This window comes from Sinohyriopsis cumingii, chromosome 3, assembly GCF_028554795.1.
Source record: "Sinohyriopsis cumingii isolate HCF-2022 chromosome 3, ASM2855479v2, whole genome shotgun sequence".
Classification (NCBI taxonomy): domain Eukaryota; kingdom Metazoa; phylum Mollusca; class Bivalvia; order Unionida; family Unionidae; genus Sinohyriopsis; species Sinohyriopsis cumingii.
The window spans coordinates 137,206,501-137,232,006 of record NC_142963.1 but is presented as its reverse complement, the minus strand read 5'-3'; the positions used below and the strand labels follow the sequence as shown (position 1 = coordinate 137,232,006).

At 37.5% G+C, this 25,506-nt stretch overlaps 1 protein-coding gene across 1 annotated transcript in view; it reads right to left on the bottom strand.

Moving 5' to 3' along the window:
- The window catches only part of LOC149803935 (protocadherin Fat 4-like), an 84,627-nt gene extending 60,335 nt beyond the window's left edge, over positions 1–24,292 (bottom strand). The window contains exons 1-4 of the mRNA XM_089953746.1: positions 24,066–24,292; positions 19,379–21,076; positions 14,696–15,052; positions 3,862–3,987 (exon numbers count right to left, since the gene is read on the bottom strand). Coding sequence (XP_089809872.1) covers positions 3,862–3,987; positions 14,696–15,052; positions 19,379–21,076; positions 24,066–24,237 — 2,353 coding nt within the window. The 5' untranslated portion in view covers positions 24,238–24,292. The remainder of the gene's footprint in view (positions 1–3,861; positions 3,988–14,695; positions 15,053–19,378; positions 21,077–24,065) is intronic.
- Positions 24,293–25,506: the final 1,214 nt, after the last annotated feature.

Here is a 25,506-nt window from a genome sequence, read left to right as displayed (position 1 = left end):
GATGCCAATAAATAATGTGATCAGGGGATGTGCTGTTTGTAGGGATGCTAATACATAATGTGATCAGTCGATGTGCTGTTTGTAGGGATGCCAATATATAATGTGATCAGGGGATGTGCTGTTTGTAGGGATGCCAATACACAGTGTGATCAGGGGATGTTCTGTTTGTAGGGATGCCAATACACAATGTGATCAGTCAATGTGCTGTTTGTAGGGATGCCAATACATAATGTGATCAGTGGATGTGCTGCTTGTAGGGATACCAATACATAATGTGATCAGTGTATGTGCTGTTTGTAGGGATGTCAATACATAATGTGATCAGTCAATGTGCTGTTTGTAGTGGTGGCCAGTACATACTGTGATCAGTGGATGTGCTGTTTGTAGGGATGCCAATACATAATGTGATCAGTCGATGTGCTGTTTGTAGGGCTGCCAATACATAATGTGATCAGTGGATGTGCTGTTTGTAGGGCTGCCAATACATAATGTGATGAGGGGATGTGCTGTTTGTAGGGATGCAATATATAATGTGATCAGTCGATGTGCTGTTTGTAGGGCTGCCAATACATAATGTGATCAGGGGATGTGCTGTTTGTAGGGATGCCAATACATAATGTGATATGGGGATGTGCTGTTTGTAGGGATGCCAGTGCATAATGTGATCAGTGGATGTGCTGTTTGTAGGGCTGCCAATACATAATGTGATCAGTGAATGTGCTGTTTGTAGGGCTGCCAATACATAATGTGATCAGGGGATGTGCTGTTTGTAGGGATGCAATACATAATGTGATCAGTCGATGTGCTGTTTGTAGGGATGCCAATACATAATGTGATCAGGGGATGTGCTGTTTGTAGGGATGCCAATACATAATGTGATCAGTGGATGTGCTGTTTGTAGGGATGCCAATGCATAATGTGATCAGTGGATGTGCTGTTTGTAGGGATGCCAATACATAATGTGATTAGTCAATGTACTGTTTGTAGGGCTGCCAATACATAATGTGATCAGGGGATGTGCTGTTTGTAGGGATGCAATACATAATGTGATCAGTCGATGTGCTGTTTGTAGGGCTGCCAATACATAATGTGATCAGGGGATGTGCTGTTTGTAGGGATGTCAATACATAATGTGATCAGTGGATGTGCTGTTTGTAGGGATGCCAATGCATAACGTGATCAGTCGATGTGCTGTTTGTGGGGCTGCCAATACATAATGTGATCAGGGGATGTTCTGTTTGTAGGGATGCCAATACATAATGTGATCAGTCGATGTGCTGTTTGTCGGGATACCAATACATAATGTGATCAGTGTATGTGCTGTTTGTAGGGATGCCAATACATAATGTGATCAGTCGATGTGCTGTTTGTAGGGCTGCCAATACATAATGTGATCAGGGGATATGCTGTTTGTAGGGATGCCAATACATAATGTGATATGGGGATGTGCTGTTTGTAGGGATGCCAATACATAATGTGATCAGTTAATGTGCTGTTTGTAGGGATGCCAATACATAATGTGATCAGGGGATGTGCTGTTTGTAGGGATGCAATACATAATGTGATCAGTTGATGTGCTGTTTGTAGGACTGCCAATACATAATGTGATCAGGGGATGTGCTGTTTGTAGGGATGCCAATACATAATATAATCGTCGATGTGCTGTTTGTAGGGCTGCCAATACATAATGTGATCAGGGGATATGCTGTTTGTAGGGATGCCAATACATAATGTGATATGGGGATGTGCTGTTTGTAGGGATGCAATACATAATGTGATCAGTTAATGTGCTGTTTGTAGGGATGCCAATACATAATGTGATCAGTGGATGTGCTGTTTGTAGGGATGCCAATACACAGTGTGATCAGGGGATGTTCTGTTTATAAGGATGCCAATACATAATGTGATCAGTGTATGTGCTGTTTGTAGGGATACCAATACATAATGTGATCAGTGTATGTGCTGTTTGTAGGGATGCCAATACATAATGTGATCAGTCGATATGCTGTTTGTAGGGATGCTTATACATAATGTGATCAGGGGATGTGCTGTTTGTAGGGATGCAATACATAATGTGATCAGTCGATGTGCTGTTTGTAGGGCTGCCAATACATAATGTGATCAGGGGATGTGCTGTTTGTAGGGATGTCAATACATAATGTGATCAGTGGATGTGCTGTTTGTAGGGATGCCAATGCATAACGTGATCAGTCGATGTGCTGTTTGTGGGGCTGCCAATACATAATGTGATCAGGGGATGTTCTGTTTGTAGGGATGCCAATACATAATGTGATCAGTCGATGTGCTGTTTGTCAGGATACCAATACATAATGTGATCAGTGTATGTGCTGTTTGTAGGGATGCCAATACATAATGTGATCAGTCGATGTGCTGTTTGTAGGGCTGCCAATACATAATGTGATCAGGGGATATGCTGTTTGTAGGGATGCCAATACATAATGTGATATGGGGATGTGCTGTTTGTAGGGATGCCAATACATAATGTGATCAGTTAATGTGCTGTTTGTAGGGATGCCAATACATAATGTGATCAGGGGATGTGCTGTTTGTAGGGATGCCAATACACAGTGTGATCAGGGGATGTTCTGTTTGTAGGGATGCCAATACATAATGTGATCAGTGGATGTGCTGTTTGTAGGGCTGCCAATACATAATGTGATCAGTGGATGTGCTGTTTGTAGGGTTGCCAATACATAATGTGATCAGTGGATATGCTGTTTGTAGGGATGCCAATACATAATGTGATCAGTGGATGTGCTGTTTGTAGGGTTGCCAATACATAATGTGATCAGTGGATGTGCTGTTTGTAGGGATGCCAATACACAATGTGAACAGTGGATGTGCTGTTTGTAGGGTTGCCAATACACAATGTGATCAGTGGATGTGCTGTTGGTAGGGCTGCCAATACACAATGTGATCAGTGGATGTGCTGTTTGTAGGGATGCCAAAATATAATGTGATCAGTGGATGTGCTGTTTGTAGGGTTGCCAATACACAATGTGATCAGTGGATGTGCTGTTTGTAGGGCTGCCAATACACAATGTGATCAGTGGATGTGCTGTTTGTAGGGATGCCAAAATATAATGTGATCAGGGGATGTGCAGTTTGTAGGGCTGCAAGTAATACATTTAGGACCTGAGTAATTTGAAGGGCAGATTCAACTCAGCCTCCAGCAATCCAAATTGTGATTGCAGACAAACTACCACTCCAGAGCCCGAGAACATGACTACCACCTGTATATTCCCTTTTTGAAGGCATTTATTAAAATTCAAACAAGAACAATGGCTGGTCAGCGCAACCATGGACATAGGTCAGATAAAGGTAGAAGAATGAGTTGGCACTATTCTGTTATGGTATAAAAGTAAGCCAACTGTGCTGAAGGCATCAAACATATACTATTTCTGCAAAATATCAGTACAGTTTTCACAAAGCTATGACAAGTGTGTCTTATGAAATCAGGTCAAATTCAAAAGTAGCTTATGTGGAAGCTTTCTACCTTGTGTTGCTAAAATAGTACTGCATATAGACCAGACATACATATAATATATAAGAAAATAATATTGCAGACCTCACATGCATATAATATATAAAAAACATAATATTGCTGACCGCACATGGATATAATATATAAGAAACAATAAACACTAGTCAAAGATTAACCAAACTCATACCGAGTTACCAGTACTCTGTGCAATACAAGACACTTGCAAAACTTCATTAAGGAGAGCAAACAGAAACATCCAGATCTGATAGTGTATTATGTGATGTCTTTGCAGTTTTCAGTGCTTTAGACAAATTTTGGATTAAGTTATGGTTCAGTGTCAATGGAAGTCAACTCACCTGCAGACCCTGTGTCGGCATCAGAAGTAGCCAGTGTGATCACTATGTGTCCCAATGCTACTCCCTCACTGACTGTTGCTGTGAAGGTGGGGCCACCAGTAAACACTGGAGCATTATCATTCACATCTGAAAGAACAGCTTACTACATCATCCATATTGACAATTTAATGCAGAAGGTGTTTATAAAACAAAGCAAAACTTGAGATCCAGGGTCTGATTACAACAAACATAAAGACAGAGTCTCTTTTCAACAATCATGAATGAAACATCTTTTCAAAACATTCCTTTATGTAGTCTGTTTACAACAAGCTTGAAATGTTAAGTACAGCAAGCTTGAAATGCATTCTATTTACTGCAACCCTGAATGCACAGTCGCTGCTTACAAATGAAGACCCTGTTTATAAGAAGCTAGAACACAGTCTGTTTACAATAAGCTTGAATGCATTGTCTATTTAAAACAAGATTGAATGTGGAGTTTATTTACAACGGCCTCAAATGTAGAGTCTATTTACAACAAGTAGAAGCATATAGTTTGCTTACAAAATGCTTCAACGTAGAGTCTGTCAACAACAAGTGTCAATGTAGAGTCTATTAACAAGTGTCAATGTAGAGTCTGTTTACAACAAACTTCAATGTAGAGTCTGTTAAAAACAAGCTTCAGTGTAGAGTCTGTTTACAACAAGTGTCAATGTAGAGTCTGTTAACAACATGCTTCAATATAGTCTGTTAACAACAAGCTTCAATGTAGAGTTTGTTTACAACAAGTTTCAATGTAGGGTCTGTTAACTAGCTTCAATGTAGAGTCTGTTAACAACAAACTTCAATGTAGAGTCTGTTAAAAACAAGCTTCAGTGTAGAGTCTGTTTACAACAAGTGTCAATGTAGAGTCTGTTAACAACATGCTTCAATATAGTCTGTTAACAACAAGCTTCAATGTAGAGTTTGTTTACAACAAGCTTCAATGTAGAGTCTGTTAACAACAAGCTTAAATATAGAGTTTGTTAACAAAACACTGGAATGTAGAGTTTGTTCACAACTAGCTTCAATGTAGAGTTTGTTTGCAATAAACTTCAATGTAGAGTCTGTTTGTTGGCTTGACTTCGCTTGTGAAGATTAGGAAGGCAGATGTCCATGTCTATTGCACGCACACTGAAGGCTGATGAGCCCAAAACATGACAGGCACGTCTGTCCACAAAGGCTGCAGGGGAATGTCTGGGTTGTGGTGGGTACTGCCAATGGCTCCCGGTTTATTCTTTGCCATCATTTTTCCTCCAGGATGGCCCATATGTTTGCTGAAAAGTGCCAGCGGCCTGGTGAACTGTACATCAACAGCTTGTGATGCCCTTTGGTGGTGATCGATGCCACAGGTGGTGAGGGTCTTTTTCAAGGAGTCTTTATATCTCATTTGAGGTGCCCCTCTATCATGGTGGCCAGTTGACAGCTCACCATACAGTGCGATCTTTGTCAGGCAACTCAGATCCTCCATCCTGGACACATGCCCTGCCCTGCAAAGCTGTATCTTCATGAGCATGGCCTCAATGCTGGTGATCCCTGCTTTTTTGAGGACTTCAGTGTTGTTGATGAAGTCACTCCAGTGGATGCTGAGGATGGTGTGGAGGCAGGACTAATGGAAGCATTCAAGGAGGCAGAGGTGATGGCTGTAGGTGACCCAGGATTTGGCGCCATTTAGGAGGGTGGTCAGTATGACAGCTCTGTAGATGCTGATCTTTGTATCTCCCTTGAGACTGGTGTTGTGCCAGACTCATTGATAGAGTCTGCTGAAGGCACTGTTTGCCTTGGCCATTCTGTTGTCTATTTCTTTGTCAATCTTGGCATCAGAGGATATCACACAGCCCAGGTAGGTAAACCGGTGGACTATGTTCAGCTCTGTTTGGTCAATGAAGATGCATGGTGGTCGGTACTCTTCCATGGGAGCAGGCTGGTGAAGTACCTTAGTTTTCTTTAGGCTGATCTCAAGACCAAAGAGATGGCAAGCTTCTGCAAAGCAGGATGTTACACGTTTAATGCAGTTTCCATGTGGGCAACAAGGGCAGTGTCGTCTGCAAAGAGAAGTTCTCTAATCAGATTTTCTAAGAACTTGGTGTGGGCATGAAGTTGCCTTAAGTTGAAGAGGTTGCCATCAGTATGAAATTGGCTATAGATGCCATCTTCGTCATCAAGGTCTTCTGTTGCTTTTGGAGCATCATGCTGAAGAAGATTGAGAACAGTGTGGGGTTAAAATGCAGCCCTGTTTCATGCCATTTACAATGGGGAAGGTCTGTTATAGGTCGTTATTGTGTCTGACCAGACCAAGCTGGTCTTCATGTAGTTGGATGACCATTGTTAGGAATTTAGGAGGACAGTCGAGCTTTTCAAGGATTTTCCACAGTTCAGTTCTGCTCACCTTATCAAATGACTTCATCAGGTCCACAAATGTGATGTACAGTCCTTTGTTTTGTTCTCTGCATTTTTCCTGGATCTGACTCAGGACGAACACCATGTCAGTTGTGCCCCTATTGGCTCTGAAGCCATAGTGACTATCTAGAGCATGTTCTTTTGCAATGGTGGGCACCAGTCAGTTTAGCAACACTCTAGCAAGGAGTTTGCCTGCAATGGAGAGCAGAGTTATCCCATGGTAGTTTGAACAGTCAGACTGTTCCCCCTTGTTTTTGTACAAGGTGATGATTCCTATCTTGGAGGTCTTGTGGAAGTTTCCCTCACTCCCAGGAGCAAATGAAGAACTCATGGAGTTTGGTGTGCAATGCTAGGTATCCTCTCTTCCATATCTCTGGTGGGATACCATCTTTTCCTGCAGCCTTTCCTGTCTTCAGCTGTTCTATGGCTTTTACAGTCTCTTGCAATGTGGGTGCCTCATCAAGTTCCATTTTAGGTGGCTGTTATGGAATGTGATCAATATCTGCCTCCTGGACTGTACGGCTAGTGCTGAAGAGGATGTGGAGGTGCTCTGACCAGCAGTTCAGGATAGATTCCCTGTCAGTGAGTAGCTCTTGGCCATATGCACTCTGTAGGGGGCTCTGTATTTGGAAGGAAGGACCATGCACTGATTTCAATGCTTCATAGAACCCCTTGCAGTCACCAGTGTCAGCGTACAGCTGGGTTCTTTCTGCAGGCTTTGTCCACCATTCATTTTGTATGTTTTGGAGACTGCACTGGTGGGAGCTGCAGATAAGGTGGAAGGCTGCTTTCTTCTGTGGACAGGATGGTTGTGTGAGATGGGCTTGGTATGCTGATCTCTTTTTGGTAAGCAGTTCTTGAATTTCTTGGTTGTTTTCATCAAACCAGTCTTTGTTTATTGTAGTGGTGAATCCAATGATTTCTTCTGAGGTTTGCAGAATGGCAGCCTTGATATTATTCCACATCTCTTTCAGAGTAGATCTTGCAGAAAATTAAGTTCTTCAAGTCGAGACTGCAGGATCTCTTGAAAATCTGCCTTGACATCTTCAGACAACAGGTTTTTGATCTGCAGCTTCCTTTTTGGGTACCTCCTTGGTGTCTTGGACTGGTCTTGAAGTGGAAGTCAAGCTTGCATCGGACATGATGATGGTCTGTGTGGCACTTTGGACGGGGCATCACTCTGGTATGATTTGTTGTTGTAGTAGGGTTTAATGCCATTTTTCAGCACATGATAGGCTATACATGACTGCCAGTATTAATGTTGGAGGAAGAACCTGGGAAAACCCTGGAAGGAACCACTAACCCATGAGAAGCTACTGGCAATCTTTCTCACAGACCCACATTAGCTGAATCTGAGACTTGACACTCTCATATGAAGGACATCTTTTAAGTCCCTTTGGCATACAATGATGTAATCGATTAGGTGCCAGTGTTTTGATCAAGGATGTATTCAGGTAGTTTTCAGGCTGTCTTTCTGCTGAAATACAGTGTTTGTGATGGTGAGCTGTAATTCTGTGCAAAATTCAAGAAGCTGGTGCCAATTGTCATTGCAGCCACCCATGACATGTTTCTCAAGGATGGCTTTCCAGGCTTCTGAGTCTTGGCTCACTCTGGCATTGAAATCTCTGAGGATGATTATTTTGTCACTCTCTGGGATGCTCTTGAGAAGTATGCACAGATCAAAATAGAATTTATCCTTTTCGGAAGAATCTGCCTGGAGTGTTGGAGCATATACACTAAGGAGTGAAGCGTGTTGTTGGTTCCCTAATGGGAAATGCATGGACATGATGTGGTTGGTGTGACCAGTGGGAAGGTTTGTTAACTTGGTGGCGATTGAGTCCTTGACCATGAAACCAACTCCTGAAACTCGTTTTTCAGTTATTGGTTTTCCTGTCCAGTACAGGATGTATCCAGTGCCAAGTTCTCTCAAACTTCCCCCTACTGAAAGGTGGACTTCGCTTAGTGCAGCAATGTCAACAGCAAGGCAAGAGAGTTCATGTGCAATTAAGGAAGAGCATTGTTCTGGTCTGTTGCTGTCAGTTGATTCTAGCATTGTTCTGATGTTCCAGCAAGCCAGCTTCAGTCTTTTGCTACAATGTGAATCAGGTGGGGCATGCCTTGTTTTTTCTGTTAAGTTTCAACCATGTTGGAAGATGCCCGTTGGAGATGTGCACCCCTCTCCATGCAGAACAAGCAGTGATGTCCCTAGAAAAGGCTGCTTGGTTACTCAGGCTGCTGCCAGGTGATGGTGTTGTCTCTGGATCAACACCAGACGGCCAAAGGCCTGAGTCGCCTGCATGCAAGATTGGGACTGCGGCTTCCAGTGACATCTTTCACCTGCCATTTTTGCCCCTTTCCCATCACTGCAGGGCTTGATAGAGTTGAACATGAACTATGAGTAGAAAGCAGACAGCTCCTTCATGTCTGCACAATGGAGCTTTTAGTTGGAGTGCAATCTGTGCAAACAAAAAACAAGCCTAAATATAGACTTTGTTGACAAAAAGCTGGAATGTAGAGTGTTGACAACAAGCTAGAAATGTAGAGTATGTGCATAACAAATTTGAACATGAAGTCTATTTATTAAACTTTAAATTTATTGTCAGTTAACAGCAAGCTTGAATGTAGAGTTGTTTGTGTTTGTTTACAACTAGTTTGAATGTTAAGTATTTACAACAAGTCTGAAATGCAGAGTTTGTTTCCAGCAAGCTTGAATGTAGAGTTTGTTTACAACAAGCTCTGAACAACAAGGTTGAATAGGCAGTGTAATTACAACAAGCTTGAATGATCAGTGTAATTACAACAAGCTTGAATGGGCAGTGTAATTACAACAAGCTTGAATGGACACTGTAATTACAACAAGCTTGAGTGGGCAGTGTAATTACCACAAGCTTCAATGGGCAGTGTAATTACAAGATTGAATGGGCAGTGTAATTACAACAAGCTTAAATGGGCAGTGTAATTACAACAAGCTTGAATGCAGAGTTAATTTACAAAAAGTTCAAAATGTAAAGTCTGCATACATGAAGCTTGAATGCTGAGTTTGTTTACATCAAGCTTCAAATATAGAGTCAGTTTACAGCAAGCATGAACACAGCCTGTATAAATGTTGATGGAATTTGGAGTCTGTTTACAACAAGTATGAATGTGGAGTCTGTGTACAACAAACTAGAAATGTATAGTATTCACAACAAGCATGAAATATAGAGCATTTACAACAAACTTTAAATTTAAATAACATTCAAATAAAATTAATCTGATATATCCGAATGTGGGATTTTCCTTGTCATGAAACAGTCATTTTCTTTTTAGATAAACATGTGTCTTTGCTAATACTTACCCAATCATATATGCTACTCTACTACCTCACAAATCCAACCCTCCCAGGTTAAAATTTTTCAGCTACAAAGCTAAAAGTGATCTGCCCACCTAGATGGCAGTTGTAGTGATCTCCCCTTGATAGCAGGATTGGTGCCAGTTCCCATAAAATTCTCAGCTACTACTGAAATGGAAGACATTGCTCTCTATATGGGTTTAACTGTGTATAGGCTGGGAGGGTGTATGTGTATTATGATTGGGTAAGTATTATTGAACACATTTTACTAGAAAATTAGTGGTTTCTTCTTCAAATACATTACCCAATCATAATACCTTAGGAGGATAGGTAAGATGTGAAGGAAGATACATCCATTTACCCAGAGGGACCTTCTTCGATCCCCTAAGGCATGTGAACAGCTTCTAGATAATTTGACTTGAAATACACTCCATTCCCATGTAGGTCATCCAGCCACCAATGAAAAGGTTTCAAAACGGTTTCATCATGAATACTGATATGTAAATAATGATTCTGAGGGAGCCACACTCCCATAGCATCCTGTAATGGTAGAAGACTTGCTCCCCCAGTCACCTGTGTTACCATCTATAGAGATTGTGATTGCAGAGGTATCGTTGACACGAGTCCAGATTGGTTTCCCTGCCTTCGAGATGCAACCTCATAATGTGCAGATTGTGAAAGTTGGTCCAATGGTCAAATCTTCTGGCCTCCATTTATACCACTGTATCATTGTTATGGGAACCCAAGAAAGCAACCAAGGCCTAAAGGTGTCCACTGCAGCATTCAGCAAACTTGGCAGGTAAAGGAATTCTCTAGCTCCATGTAAACAAGGAATCTACCATTGCATGAATTCAATTCTAGTGAGAACATTCTTTTTACTTGAACAGTGATTCCAGACCTAGTCAACGAGTTCTTGAAAGGATACTAAGACTGAAAAAAGAGGTAACATGTGAAATCATGTCTTGCTCCCAAATATATCTAGCCTGCTGCTTGTAGGCTGTTGTTGGTGAGTCACAGAACGTTTTGAAGCTGTGTGAACATGGACATGAAGTCAAGTCTCTTGTATGTTCACATTGATTGTACAGTCTCCACAATGAATGACACTAAAACCTGTTGTTGAATTCCATTGTGTACTCAAGAGCATAACTGAGTTGACTGAATGCGCTTTGATTGACAGCCAAGTAATTAGTGCTGATTTGTATCTGAAAAATCTCTGGGCAAAGGCTTAGGAGGTGCACAGAACATGATATCAAGTCCCTAGGAAACCAATTTGTCTTGTCCACATGTCATAATGGTAAATCTTCCACATTCAGCAATGAAAGAGTGGAGCCTTCTACCAACCAAGATCTGTGACAAGTAGGGGCAATATGAGTGTATGCCATGTGAGATAGGGAGGGTCTCATGGAATGTTGGTGAACATGATCGACCTCCCTTTGATTCTTCCAAGTAGTTCAGGAGAACTAAGGTTTTTCGATGGTTGTAAATTTGAATGGACTGCTTCCAAGTGGCATGTGCTCTGGGACATCCCTGCAACCTTTATATTGTTTGCCTTGCAAACCCCTCCATTATAGCCAAGACTGTGAGGGATGGAAAGAAGGCATCCTTGATGGCTTGTTGAGAATTCCATCAACCTGATCATTAAAGATGATGAAGGTTGCCAGCATAGAATAACCTCTGATGGTCTTTAAGAAAGGTGGAGATTAGAGAGCATTGCATCGCGTTCCACCTATTACAAGTTCATATCTGCTATAAGGCCATGGTCATAGTATGTCTGGCCTCTATGTTATGAAGTGGACCATATATTCCATTGAGATTTGGGGTGGGAGAAGGTTAGCTGTGTTCTGCCTATTGAAGATCACCATAAAAAACAGATGCAACATTGACCCCATGGTCAAGATGTTATGAATAAACTCATTGACCCCATTATGAATCAACTCATAAATGGAAAACTGAGGGAAGGCATTTGCAAGGAGAAATGTCCGTAGATGCTTGGAACATGTAATTGATGTTGTAAGCAGTCCCAAAATGCCAGTAACTTGTCAGAGAATGGAAGCAATTGAAAGAAGATTCTTCCATAAAAAAATTATCAACTGATGTCAGAACTGTAGACCCACCATATGTTCGAGAGGAAAGAGGACTGAACTCTGATGTGAGTGTGCAGAAAACTTCAGTCCAAACTGATGGCGGAGTTTCACTCATGATAGTAAGAACTAATAACAACGAGGGAACTTGGTGGCCAGTTTTCGCTGGTTTTGATTAAGGTAGTCAAGCCGATGTCTTTTGTACTCTGAAGTAGTTGGAGAAAAATGTCAAGCATGGTGGTTCCCTGCACTTGCAGCATCTTATAAATAAAAATCCCCTTACTTCTAAGGTGTTGCTAAGTAGAAGCTCCCTTTGGGTGGCAGAAACCTGAAGGCAAGTAAAGAGACATATCTTAGGACATTAGGTACCAAATTGTTAGTTGTATGCTGGAAGTGACTAGAGGTATTATGTGGGTTAGATTGATTTATGAGAGTGCCAATATAAATTGGATGTCATCCACAGGAAGTGCCTGATAGTACTATACAGGCTATCTTGATCCATGAGAGTGCCTGTATAGACTGTGCATCATCTGCAGGAAGTGCTAAGTAATGCTGTGTGAGTTAGTCTGCTGTATAATTGGTTTTACAAAGTGGGTTCATGAGTATTATGGCACTAAACTGGGCATCATACACTGGAAGTGCTTAGCAGTACTATGCAAGTCGTGGAACTAGATCAGTTCATTTCTGGTGACTGATACTGTATGATCGATTGTTGTTGTGGCCCATTGAGAATTATATAGCAGAGTCCAGTCATGATAAATACAGTGAAACCTGTCTTGAAAGACCACTGTTATGTGAGTGAGATGTGAGACCACCTGTCTTGAGAGGCCATATTCTCAATATACAAATTTATTGATTATATAGTGTTATAATCTTTTATGAAAGGACACCTGCCTTGAGAGACCATATTTTTTGGGCACAAAGGGTGGTCTTTCAAGACAGGTTCTACTGTAGGTGTAAAAAAGCATGCGTGGCATGTACTGGTAGAGCATTAAAGCATCACTATTAATATTTACAAAGTGGAAACTAAATAATCAATTCTAGTAACAGTTAACCTGTAGGAAGGTCCATTTTGAGTGCTTATACATATAAAATCACTGAAGCAATTCTAATACTTACCCATAGGAAGGCCAATGTTGTGACTGCCTATACAGGTAAAATCACTGAAGCAATACTAATACTTACCCATAGGAAGGGCCACTTTTTATCTGCCTATCATGGGCATCCACAGCATATATCATGGGGGGGTAACACCCCCCCCCCACAAAATCATACTGCAAATATATATATAAATTCTGACAAGTTTAATCATGCAAATGAAGCTGTAAATATGTCACAAGATTTTGTTCAAAATGCTTAGTAAATATTAGCTTTAGTTTCAGGCTGCTTACACATGGAACTACACAACTAACTCTCCTGGCCATGACTGACCCCCCCCCCCCCCCGCAAAAAATCCTGTGGGTGCCCATGCTGCCTATACTGGTAAAATCACTGAAGTGTCATTTATAGCTACTACAGTCAATTCTAGGATCAAGTTACCCATAGGAAGGCCAATGTTGTTACTGCCTATACAGGTAAAATCACTGAAGCGTTGCTTTAGTAATTACATGTATGAGCTTAACACTATGGAGTAAGGTAAGCCATGTATAGAGAACTTACTTGCACTTATCCAACCATGGCAGAAGCTATATAGTAATATAAGCAAGTTTTCTATATTACACAAACAACCTGCACATAAAAAAGGAACTCGTCAGAAGTGTCATTATTGAAACTTATGAAATAGACTATACAATATCCATTATGAGACCATGTTTCCTGTAGTAAATTCGCAATGGTGTTCTATACAGGTAAAATCAGTGAGACATCATGTATGCAACTTTGAATTAGACACCAAGACAAGTTTATATAGAAACCTGACTTTATGTATCCTGACTTGGTGGATATTATACAGCAAAACTAAATGAGTTGTCTGTATCATGCCCCCGACTTTTTTATGTAGCTAGAGCATTGTGAGGGGAAGCCTTTGCGACCAGAACAGCAGCACAGGCATGTACCAAAGATGTTAAAGTGTGTGCAGACAGCAAAGTGGTAAAATAGGACACTTTGTTGCCGGTGATAGAAAGAACAAAAAAGTTGGAAAGTTATAGATGGAGCATGCTTCCCTTTGAAGATGAAACTCCTCCACCTTGGTAGAAAACTTCCAAATGCTTGACAATGTATCTATATAGAAAACTTCCAAGTGCTTGTCAATGTATCTATATAGAAAACTTCCAAATGCTTGACAATGTATCTATATAGAAAACTTCCAAATGTTTGACAATGTATCTATATAGAAAACTTCCAAATGCTTGACAATGTATCTATATAGAAAACTTTGACAATGTATCTATATAGAAAACTTCCAAATGCTTGACAATGTATCTATATAGAAAACTTCCAAATGCTTGACAATTTATCTATATAGAGCATGCTACTTGGCATGAGTGGAAGTATTAACTGACAATTTCACAAGATTTGGTGCCAATCCTGGAATCAAAGGGTGATCATTCTATTTGACTGCCACCTATGTGGTCAGATAACCATTAGCTTTGTAGCGAAAATGTTTTAATCTGGGAGGGCTGTATTTGTGAGGTAGTAGTAGTTCTCCTAAGATATTATGACTGGGTAACATATTTTGAAGAACAATCCATTTTACAGAACAACTTTAACTTGTCCATTGAGTTTTGATACAAAAGATGTCAATGTACATGTATTTGTTAGTATTGTTTCTTATGACTGATAGTAATGAACTAAAAACAACTTTCACACAGCATTAGCCCAATTACAAAAAGTCAAATGAGAGAGAGAAATTATTTTTCTTTGGGAAATTGGGTTTTCTCCATCTAGAGGACAATGTCTGTGAAAAGTGTTCATTAATGATTATGAACCCTGTTTAATAAAGACCCTGTTTATAAAAATTCCTTCACCAAAGATATTTACATGTAGTTCAGTTTATCATTCTTCATACCTGTGACAGATATGGTAAGAGTGGTGGTTGTGGTAAAGGCTGGTGTTCCCTGATCTGCTACTTGTATCACTAGTGGGTAATTACTGGTTGTCTCCCTATCCAGTGAGGCAGCAGTAGTTACCTCCCCTGTCGAAGATATGGAGAATGCAGTTCCTGTGTTGCCATTGGTGATGGCATATGTCAGATCTTTGTTTGGAGAGGAATAGTCATTATCAGAACAAGTGATTTGTGTCACACTGGTGCCACTTGAAGCATCCTCAGAAACACTTGCAGAGTAAAGGGAGCTTGTACACGATGGGGTCTTGTCATTGACATCAGTGATACTTACAGTTAGGGTGTAGGTTGAGCTAAGTGGCCCTGTAGAGATTAAAATAATTTCAATTGATCATGTGACTTTGCATGTATAAAAATAAATCTCATTCCCTGTGGGGATTAAAATAATTTCAATTGATCATGTGACTACTCATGTATAAAAGTAAATCTCATTCCCTGTGGGGATTAAAATAATTTCAATTGATCATATGACTACTCATTTATAAAAGTAAATCTCATTCCCTGTAGGGATTAAAACAATTTCAATTGATCATGTGACTACTCATGTATAAAAGTAAATCTCATTCCCTGTAGGGATTAAAATAATTTCAATTGATCATGTGACTACTCATGTATAAAAATAAATCTCATTCCCTGTAGGCATTAAAACAATTTCAATTGATCATGTGACTACTCATGTATAAAAGTAAATCTCATTCCCTGTAGGGATTAAAACAATTTCAATTGATCATGTGACTACTCATGTATAAAAGTAAATCTCATTCCCTGTAGGGATTAAAATAATTTCAATTGATCATGTGACTACTCATGTATAAAAGTAAATCTCATTCCCTGTAGGGATTAAAACAATTTCAATTGATCATGTGACTACTCATGTATAAAAGTAAATCTCATTCCCTGTAGGGATTAAAACAATTTCAATTGATCATGTGACTACTCATGTATAAAAGTAAATCTCATTCCCTGTAGGGATTAAAACAATTTCAATTGATCATGTGACTACTCATGTATAAAAGTAAATCTCATTCCCTGTAGGGATTAAAATAATTTCAATTGATCATGTGACTACTCATGTATAAAAGTAAATCTCATTCCCTGTAGGGATTAAAACAATTTCAATTGATCATGTGACTACTCATGTATAAAAGTAAATCTCATTCCCTGTAGGGATTAAAATAATTTCAATTGATCATGTGACTACTCATGTATACAAGTAAATCTCATTCCCTGTAGGGATTAAAATAATTTCAATTGATCATGTGACTACTCATGTATACAAGTAAATCTCATTCCCTGTAGGGATTAAAATAATTTCAATTGATCATGTGACTACTCATGTATAAAAGTAAATCTCATTCCCTGTAGGGATTGCAATAATTTCAATTGATCATGTGACTACTCATGTATAAAAATAAATCTCATTCCCTGTAGGGATTAAAATAATTTCAATTGATCATGTGACTACTCATGTATAAAAATAAATCTCATTCCATGTAGGGATTAAAATAATTTCAATTGATCATGTGACTACTCATGTATAAAAGTAAATCTCATTCCATGTAGGGATTAAAATAATTTCAATTGATCATGTGAACAACAGCAAATGGTGCATCAAAGAATATCACATTATTTTTTTCACATTATTTTTTTCACATTATTTTTTAGTATCACAAGATTCTGGCAAACATTTTATTTCTAATATTTTAGAAGCATTTTTTTCACAAAATGTCAATATGTAATTAATGTCTTGATATTTCTTTATTACTTGCAATAAGTAGTTAAATGTCATTTGATATTCCTATAATTACTTGCAATAAGTAATTAAATGTCATTTGATATTCCTATAATTGCTTGCAATAAGTAATTAAATGTCATTTGATATTCCTATAATTACTTGCAATAAGTAATTAAATGTCATTTGATATTCCTATAATTACTTGCAATAAGTAATTAAATGTCATTTGATATTCCTATAATTGCTTGCAATAAGTAACTAAATGTCATTTGATATTCCTATAATTGCTTGCAATAAGTAACTAAATGTCATTTGATATTCCTATAATTACTTGCAATAAGTAATTAAATGTCATTTGATATTCCTATAATTACTTCCTATAATTACTTGATATTCTTATAATTACTTGCAATAAATAATTAAATGTCATTTGATATTCCTATAATTACTTCCTATAATTACTTGATATTCCTATAATTACTTGCAATAAATAATTAAATGTCATTTGATATTCCTAAAATTACTTGCAATAAGTAATTAAATGTCATTTGCTATTCCTATAATTACTTCCTATAATTACTTGATATTCCTATAATTACTTGCAATAAGTAACTAAATGTCATTTGATATTCCTATAATTACTTGCAATAAATAATTAAATGTCATTTGATATTCCTATAATTGCTTGCAATAAGTAACTAAATGTCATTTGATATTCCTATAATTACTTGCAATAAGTAATTAAATGTCATTTGATATTCCTATAATTACTTCCTATAATTACTTGATATTCTTATAATTACTTGCAATAAATAATTAAATGTCATTTGATATTCCTATAATTACTTCCTATAATTACTTGATATTCCTATAATTACTTGCAATAAGTAACTAAATGTCATTTGATATTCCTAAAATTACTTGCAATAAGTAATTAAATGTCATTTGATATTCCTATAATTACTTCCTATAATTACTTGATTTTCTTATAATTACTTGCAATAAGTAATTAAATGTCATTTGGTATTCCTTTAATTACTTTTCAATTACTTGAGATATTTCAAGATACTTAATGTTTAAGCCAATAAAATGTCCCGGTATAATAATGATTATCTAAATGTACTTATGACATGCTTAATGTCCCGGTATAATAATGATTATCTAAATGTATTTATGACATGTTTAATGTCCCGGTATAATAATGATTATCTAAATGTATTTATAACATGTTTAATGTCCTGGTATAATAATGATTATCTAAATGTACTTATGACATGCTTAATGTCCCGGTATAATAATGATTATCTAAATGTACTTATGACATGCTTAATGTCCCGGTATAATAATGATTATCTAAATGTACTTATGACATGCTTAATGTCCCGGTATAATAATGATTATCTAAATGTACTTATGACATGTTTAATGTCCTGGTATAATGAATGATTATCTAAATGTACTTATGACATGCTTAATGTCCCGGTATAATAATGATTATCTAAATGAACTTATGACATGTTTAATGTCCCGGTATAATAATGATTATCTAAATGTACTTATGACATGTTTAATGTCCCGGTATAATAATGATTATCATAATGTACTTATGACATGTTTAATGTCCCGGTATAATAATGATTATCTAAATGTACTTACAACATGTTTAATGTCCCGGTATAATAATGATTATCATAATGTACTTATGGCATGTTTAATGTCCCGGTATAATAATGATTATCTAAATGTATTTATGACATGTTTAATGTCCTGGTATAATAATGATTATCTAAATGTACTTATGACATGTTTAATGTCCCGGTATAATAATGATTATCTAAATGTACTTACAACATGTTTAATGTCCCGGTATAATAATGATTATCATAATGTACTTATGACATGCTTAATGTCCCGGTATAATAATGATTATCTAAATGTACTTATGACATGCTTAATGTCCCGGTATAATAATGATTATCTAAATGTACTTATGACATGTTTAATGTCCTGGTATAATGAATGATTATCTAAATGTACTTATGACATGCTTAATGTCCCGGTATAATAATGATTATCTAAATGAACTTATGACATGTTTAATGTCCCGGTATAATAATGATTATCTAAATGTACTTATGACATGTTTAATGTCCCGGTATAATAATGATTATCATAATGTACTTATGACATGTTTAATGTCCCGGTATAATAATGATTATCTAAATGTTCTTACAACATGTTTAATGTCCCGGTATAATAATGATTATCATAATGTACTTATGGCATGTTTAATGTCCCGGTATAATAATGATTATCTAAATGTATTTATGACATGTTTAATGTCCTGGTATAATAATGATTATCTAAATGTACTTATGACATGTTTAATGTCCTGGTATAATAATGATTATCTAAATGTACTTATGACATGTTTAATGTCCCGGTATAATAATGATTATCATAATGTACTTATGACATGTTTAATGTCCTGGTATAATAATGATTATCTAAATGTACTTATGACAAACAGCTTTCAACATTTACCAAATATTATGGCAAAGATGATCTGATATATAAAAGTTTCTGTTTAAACTATAGATGTTGTTTTAACTTTACTTGTTGACTGAATTCAGTATTTATTCCAGAAGAAAAACAATTTAAAATGTTCAAATACTTTAAGTTCCAATATTTATCATCACTGAATTTCACAAATTAACAAATATGCCACATTAGCACCATGAAATATTTGCATCTGAATCCTCAACTTCATTAACATGATGTCCTAGGACCATAAAGAAAAAAATCCCCCCACCCATGTCTTTACTATATTTACAGTCCCATGTAGATAGGTTTCAATATATTATGTCTTCAAGTTTTCTCCATTTTTCTTTTACCTGGATTGGACCCAGCATCTGTAGCTTTTATCAGCACTGTGTAGATCTGAGTGGTTTCCATGTCTAGTGAACCGCTGACAGTCACTATTCCTGTGCCAGGGTCAATGGCAAATGCTCCAGAAGCACCAGACAAGATGGCATACTCCACCAATCCATCATTCCCTATATCCGTATCTATAGCATTCAGATCAACCACTGTGGTTCCAATGGCAGAATTTTCCACCATAGTCTTGGTGGAACTGGATGATGGTGAAAATGTAGGTGTCCCTTCATTATAGCCTGTGATTTGGATGGAGACATAAACTGAGGAAGAAAGTCCACCAGGATCTCTGGCAACCACTGTCACTGAATAGAAAGTTGTAACTTCATAATCAAGAGTGGCATCTACAATTAAATTCCCAATATGGGATGCATCTGTTTCTATTCTGAAAGCTGTTCCAGAATTTCCTGCAGTAATTGAATAAGTTATTATTGTGTCATCGGCATCAGTGGCTGTGACAGATTGCACTGTGGTACCAACTCCTGTGTTCTCAGGGATTGATAAGACATACACTGCTGGGTTGAAGATTGGAGCAGCATCATTAGTGTTTGTAATTGTGATGCTAATTATTGTAGATGATGAATGAGAGGAGGGTGAAGTTCCTGTATCAAGTGCATAAACTATAATTGTATAGAGTGAAGAAGTCTCTCTGTCCAGGGTTGACTTCACCTTAACGTCACCTGTGTGTCCATCGATTTCAAATGCAGGACTTGATGGACTAAAATAATACACTACAGAATCTGAAGTGTCACCATCAGTAGCAGTTACAGTGAGAACAGTGTATCCAATGGCTTTATCTTCTGGAACATTTATGGTGTAAGAGGCAGCTGTGAATGCAGGAGTGAACTCATTTATATCCATGATAGCAATGTCATATGTAATGGTTGTTGATTTTGATGGTGTTCCACCATCAGCAACCCTGACAAGGATGCTATAGGCAGATGTCGTCTCAAAGTCAAATGCAGTGTCCAACCTGATTATGCCTGTTGCTGATGCAATTGAGAATTGACTGCCTGGTGCAGCATTGTTCACAGAGCTGATACTGTAGGTCAAAGCAGCATTAATACCACTGTCTGCATCAGTACATAAGATGGCTGGAAAAGTTGTGGCAGTGGCTTGATTCTCAGGATAGGTGAGAGTCTTCAGTGTTGGAGAGCAGGAAGGCTTATTATCGTTAACATCTGTCACTGAGATACTAACTGTAGATGTGCCAGTTCTGGCTGGTGTGCCCTTGTCAACGGCTTCAATAGTTAGACTATACAAGGTGCTTGATTCATAATCTAGTGCAGACTTCACATAAATAATTCCCGTGTCACTGTCCAAATAAAAGTTTGCGTTTGTTGCCATGGAGTAATATACCTTCCCATCATCTCCACTATCTGTGTCGGTAGCCACCACTTGGACCACTGATGTACCCACATTTGTGTTTTCTGGAATACTTGCACTATATACAGTGAGCCCGAAAACTGGAGCAGCCTCGTTGATGTTGGTTACAGTAATTGTGACAACAGCTGTTGATGATCGTGACCCTGCAGCACCACCCTTGTCAACAGCCTTGATTATGAGAGTGTAGGATATTGTAGTCTCATAGTCAAGTTGACTTGTTGTTGTAATGGCTCCAGAAGATGTACCAATACTGAAAACACCTGCATCACCACCTATAAAAAGACAATATTTGTGCATTGTGATATTTCTGTGCAAGATAAATTTTCTGTACAGACTAAAATGCATGCTTAGAGATGTGAGAAAAATTATCATTATTCTGTGTCATAAAATAATTGGTACATCAACAGATGAAAGGTGATGATGTACTTTGGCAACTGGAGAAAAGACACTCCATAGTGACCAATACAACCTGGTTTGGACAGGAACTGAACCTGCAGTCTTATTGTTTTGAGTCCAGCACTCCAACCCATCCAATCTTCTTGTTCTCAGAAGCTACTAGCATAGATATAAAGGTAAACAGATTGTAGTACATGTACTTATATTTCACTCCAGTCTCTTAAAACTTCAATTACAAAGGTATACAGGTTGCAGTACATGTACTTATATTTCAGTCCAGTCTCTTAAAACTTCAATTACAAAGGTATACAGGTTGCAGTACATGTACTTATATTTCAGTTCAGTCTCTTAAAACTTCAATTACAAAGGTATACAGGTTGCAGTACATGTACTTAAATTTCACTCCAATCTCTTAAAACTTCAGTTACAAAGGTATACAGATTGCAGTACATGTACTTATATTTCACTCCAATCTCTTAAAACTTCAGTTTAAGTTGTTCAGTTTTTAGTGAAATGTTCCAACACTTTAGAAAATTTGAGTTGCAAATTTGATTTGAAAATTTGAGTTAAAAATTGCACAAAATTAAAAAATGTACGAAAACAGGGCACTTTATAGGGGCGAAATATAACTTATATGCCCTACCAAGATGACACACAGACAGACATGAATAATACTATGTACTATCTCCATAACACAGCAGTGGAATGTCTGAAGGACACATATCTGACCCTTTCACATTTATAAGCCACCCCCAATCTGTGGAACATATATGCTGACCCTTGCACATTTATAACTCCACACCCAATCTGTAGGCCACATATCTATCACTTGCACATTCATAACAACACCCCCAATCTGTAGGACACATATCTGTCCCTTGCACATTTATAACCCCACCCCTAATTTACAGCCTTCTTGGCTTGGTCCTCTCATGTAAGGATGGAGGATAATGTTAGCTGCATGTATATGTGCATCCAGTCTTTTCATGTCCAGTAATGATAATTACACATGTTATAGGGTGAGGATTGCTGTAGTTTTCATGTCCAGTAATGATAATTACACATGTTATAGGGTGAGGATTGCTGTAGTTTTCATGTCCAGTAATGATAATTACACATGTTATAGGGTGAGGATTGCTGTAGTTTTCATGTCCAGTAATGATAATTACACATGTTATAGGGTGAGGATTGCTGTAGTTTTCATGTCCAGTAATGACATTAACACATGTTATAGGGTGAGGATTGCTGTAGTTTTCATGTCCAGTAATGACATTAACACATGTTATAGGGTGAGGATAACTGTAGTTTTCATGTCCAGTAATGATAATTACACATGTTATAGGGTGAGGATTGCTGTAGTTTTCATGTCCAGTAATGACATTAACACATGTTATAGGGTGAGGATTGCTGTAGTTTTCATGTCCAGTAATGATAATTACACATGTTATAGGGTGAGGATTGCTGTAGTTTTCATGTCCAGTAATGATAATTACACATGTTATAGGGTGAGGATTGCTGTAGTTTTCATGTCCAGTAATGATAATTACACATGTTATAGGGTGAGGATTGCTGTAGTTTTCATGTCCAGGAATGCTATTTACACATGTTATAGGGTGAGGATTGCTGTAGTTTTCATGTCCAGTAATGATAATTACACATGTTATAGGGTGAGGAATGCTGTAGTTTTCATGTCCAGGAATGCTATTTACACATGTTATAGGGTGAGGAATGCTGTAGTTTTCATGTCCAGGAATGATATTTACACATGTTATAGGGTCATGATAACTGTAGTTTTCATGTCCAGTAATGATATTTACACATGTTATAGGGTCAGGATAACTGTAGTTTTCATGTCCAGTAATGATATTTACACATGTTATAGGGTCAGGATAACTGTAGTTTTCATGTCCAGTAATGATATTTACACATGTTATAAGGTGAGGATTGCTGTAGTTTTCATGTCCAGTAATGATATTTACTCATGTTATAGTGTGAGGATTGCTGTAGTTTTCATGTCCAGTAATGATATTTACACATGTTAAAGTGTGAGAGCCAATGTAGTTTTAAGTAAAAACCTTGGAACTAAGTCTATGGGGTGGCAAGAAATATTTTGGGTCTGAGATAAATTTATCACCTTTTCATGCCCATTAAGCAAACGTTTAAAGGACTGTCCCAGGGACTATGTCCCTTGGATAAAATTTTAAGAGCATGCCCCAGGGACTAAGTATCTTGAATAAAATTTTAATGGCCTACACCAGGGACTAAGTTCTTTGGAAAATATTTTAAGGGCCTGTCCTAGGGAATATGTCCCTTGGACAAAATCTGTTAGCCTAAGGGCTAATGACTGCACATCTTTATCTGTTTTGTATATCTGAAATTTTGTGTCCATGACTTTGAATTTCATCAACAAAGTAAAGAGGAAAATTGTTGACAAACAATCTCTTACTACTGAAATATAAGATAACCATTTTTTAAATGAAATGTTAAAATAATACTTATTTCCAACATATCATAGCGGTAAGTGTACTTTTTGACATTTTGACACCCACCCACTCCACTCCCATGTGGGGGTTTGGGTGGGCTTAGAACAAGAATAAAATATGTGCTGCACCACTTTACATCATGTGGAAAAATAATCCCCCAAGTTTTGGGAAATTTCATCTACAACTGGAGGAATTGTCTGACGCCAAATGGACTCATTGATGTCATTGGGCAATCACATTATGCCCAACACATTTTTAAAAGCACTGGAGAAATAACTAAGTTAATCATGAAAATTCATCCAGCTGTAATATATTAATTCAAAATAAATTTGAATAATAATTAATATTTATAATCAAAATTGCTAATTCATATCACACTTACTCAAAATGGAATAATTTATTCTTCCATTGGAATTGGTGTTTGGATCGTCAGCATCAGTAGCTGTTACCGTAGCAACAGTGCTGGCCCCAGCAGCATCAGCTTCCGATACTGTACCACTGAAAATAACAGAATATAAAAATAACTTTGCAGATTTTAAAAACACATTCACCATTGAGCTGATTTTGGTTTGTACAGATCATGGTATTTCAAGTAAATTAAAATGAAATCCCAAACAAAAACCAAGATGTTATGATTGGAGCGTATAATTTCTGTTTCAGAAAACAATTATTTGTAATACTGCTTAATACTGTAAAATATTGTCTTGCTATGCAATGACAAAGTGTGTGTCTGTGTGTTTTGGATTTTTAATGTAGCTTTAACAATTGTTCAGTCATATCGCTACCTTGTCTGCAGTGTGACAGCTTATAGTGATGTCTAGCACTGGGGCATCATGTGGTACACATGTAGCATGATGTCCCACCCAGTCACATTATCCTGACACCAAGCCGACCAGTCCTAACACTAACCTCTTAATGCTGAGCACCAGGCAAGGCAGCTGCTAGTACTATATTTACAAGTTTTTGGTACGACTCCGCTAGGCTTTGAATCCACAACCTCCTGTATCTGTTGTGTACACTCTAACTAGACCACCAGAGTGGACAAAGTGAGAATAATAAGACATATTTTGGAAATTCTATGCAACAGAAATTCAACATATATGGAAAATTTTGCAACTTTTGCAGCCAATCTGACAAAAAGCTCCATGCCATTGTAGGGAGTAAAATAACTCAATTACCAAATAGGAACCATGTCCATCTTTCCAAAATCATGAATTCCATTCTATTTCGTATTAATGCTAAATAAAATGTTAAATTCAATATACTCCATTCCATTTTGCTATATTAATAGCTCAGTAACACATTAAATTCAATATACTCCATTCCATTTTGCTATATTAATAGCTCAGTAACACATTAAATTCAATGTACTCCATTCCATTTTGCTATATTAATAGCTCAGTAACACATTAAATTCAATGTACTCCATTCCATTTTGCTATATTAAGAACTAATTAGTATATTAAATTAAATGTATTCCATTCTATTTTGCTATATTAGTAGCTAAGTAACATATTAAATTCAATGTACTCCATTCCATTTTGCTATATTAACCGATTCGGCCCAGATCCCGTCTGTAGGTGTGATGAGGCTGTACCCTACTTCAAAGCCCTGCAGCATCAATGCCATTTAAGATAGATCAATGTGGGTAGGATTAAAACAAAGCAGACAGATATAGCTCTAAAATGATATCAAATAATCTGGAAGTTCTAGTTGCACTACAAAAAACAGTTAGAAAAAGCTCATTTTTTGGACCCGGTTTTTTTCACCCAAAATTCACTCGAGATCGGAATGCGATTTTGTGTCCGGATTTTAGACCTTTT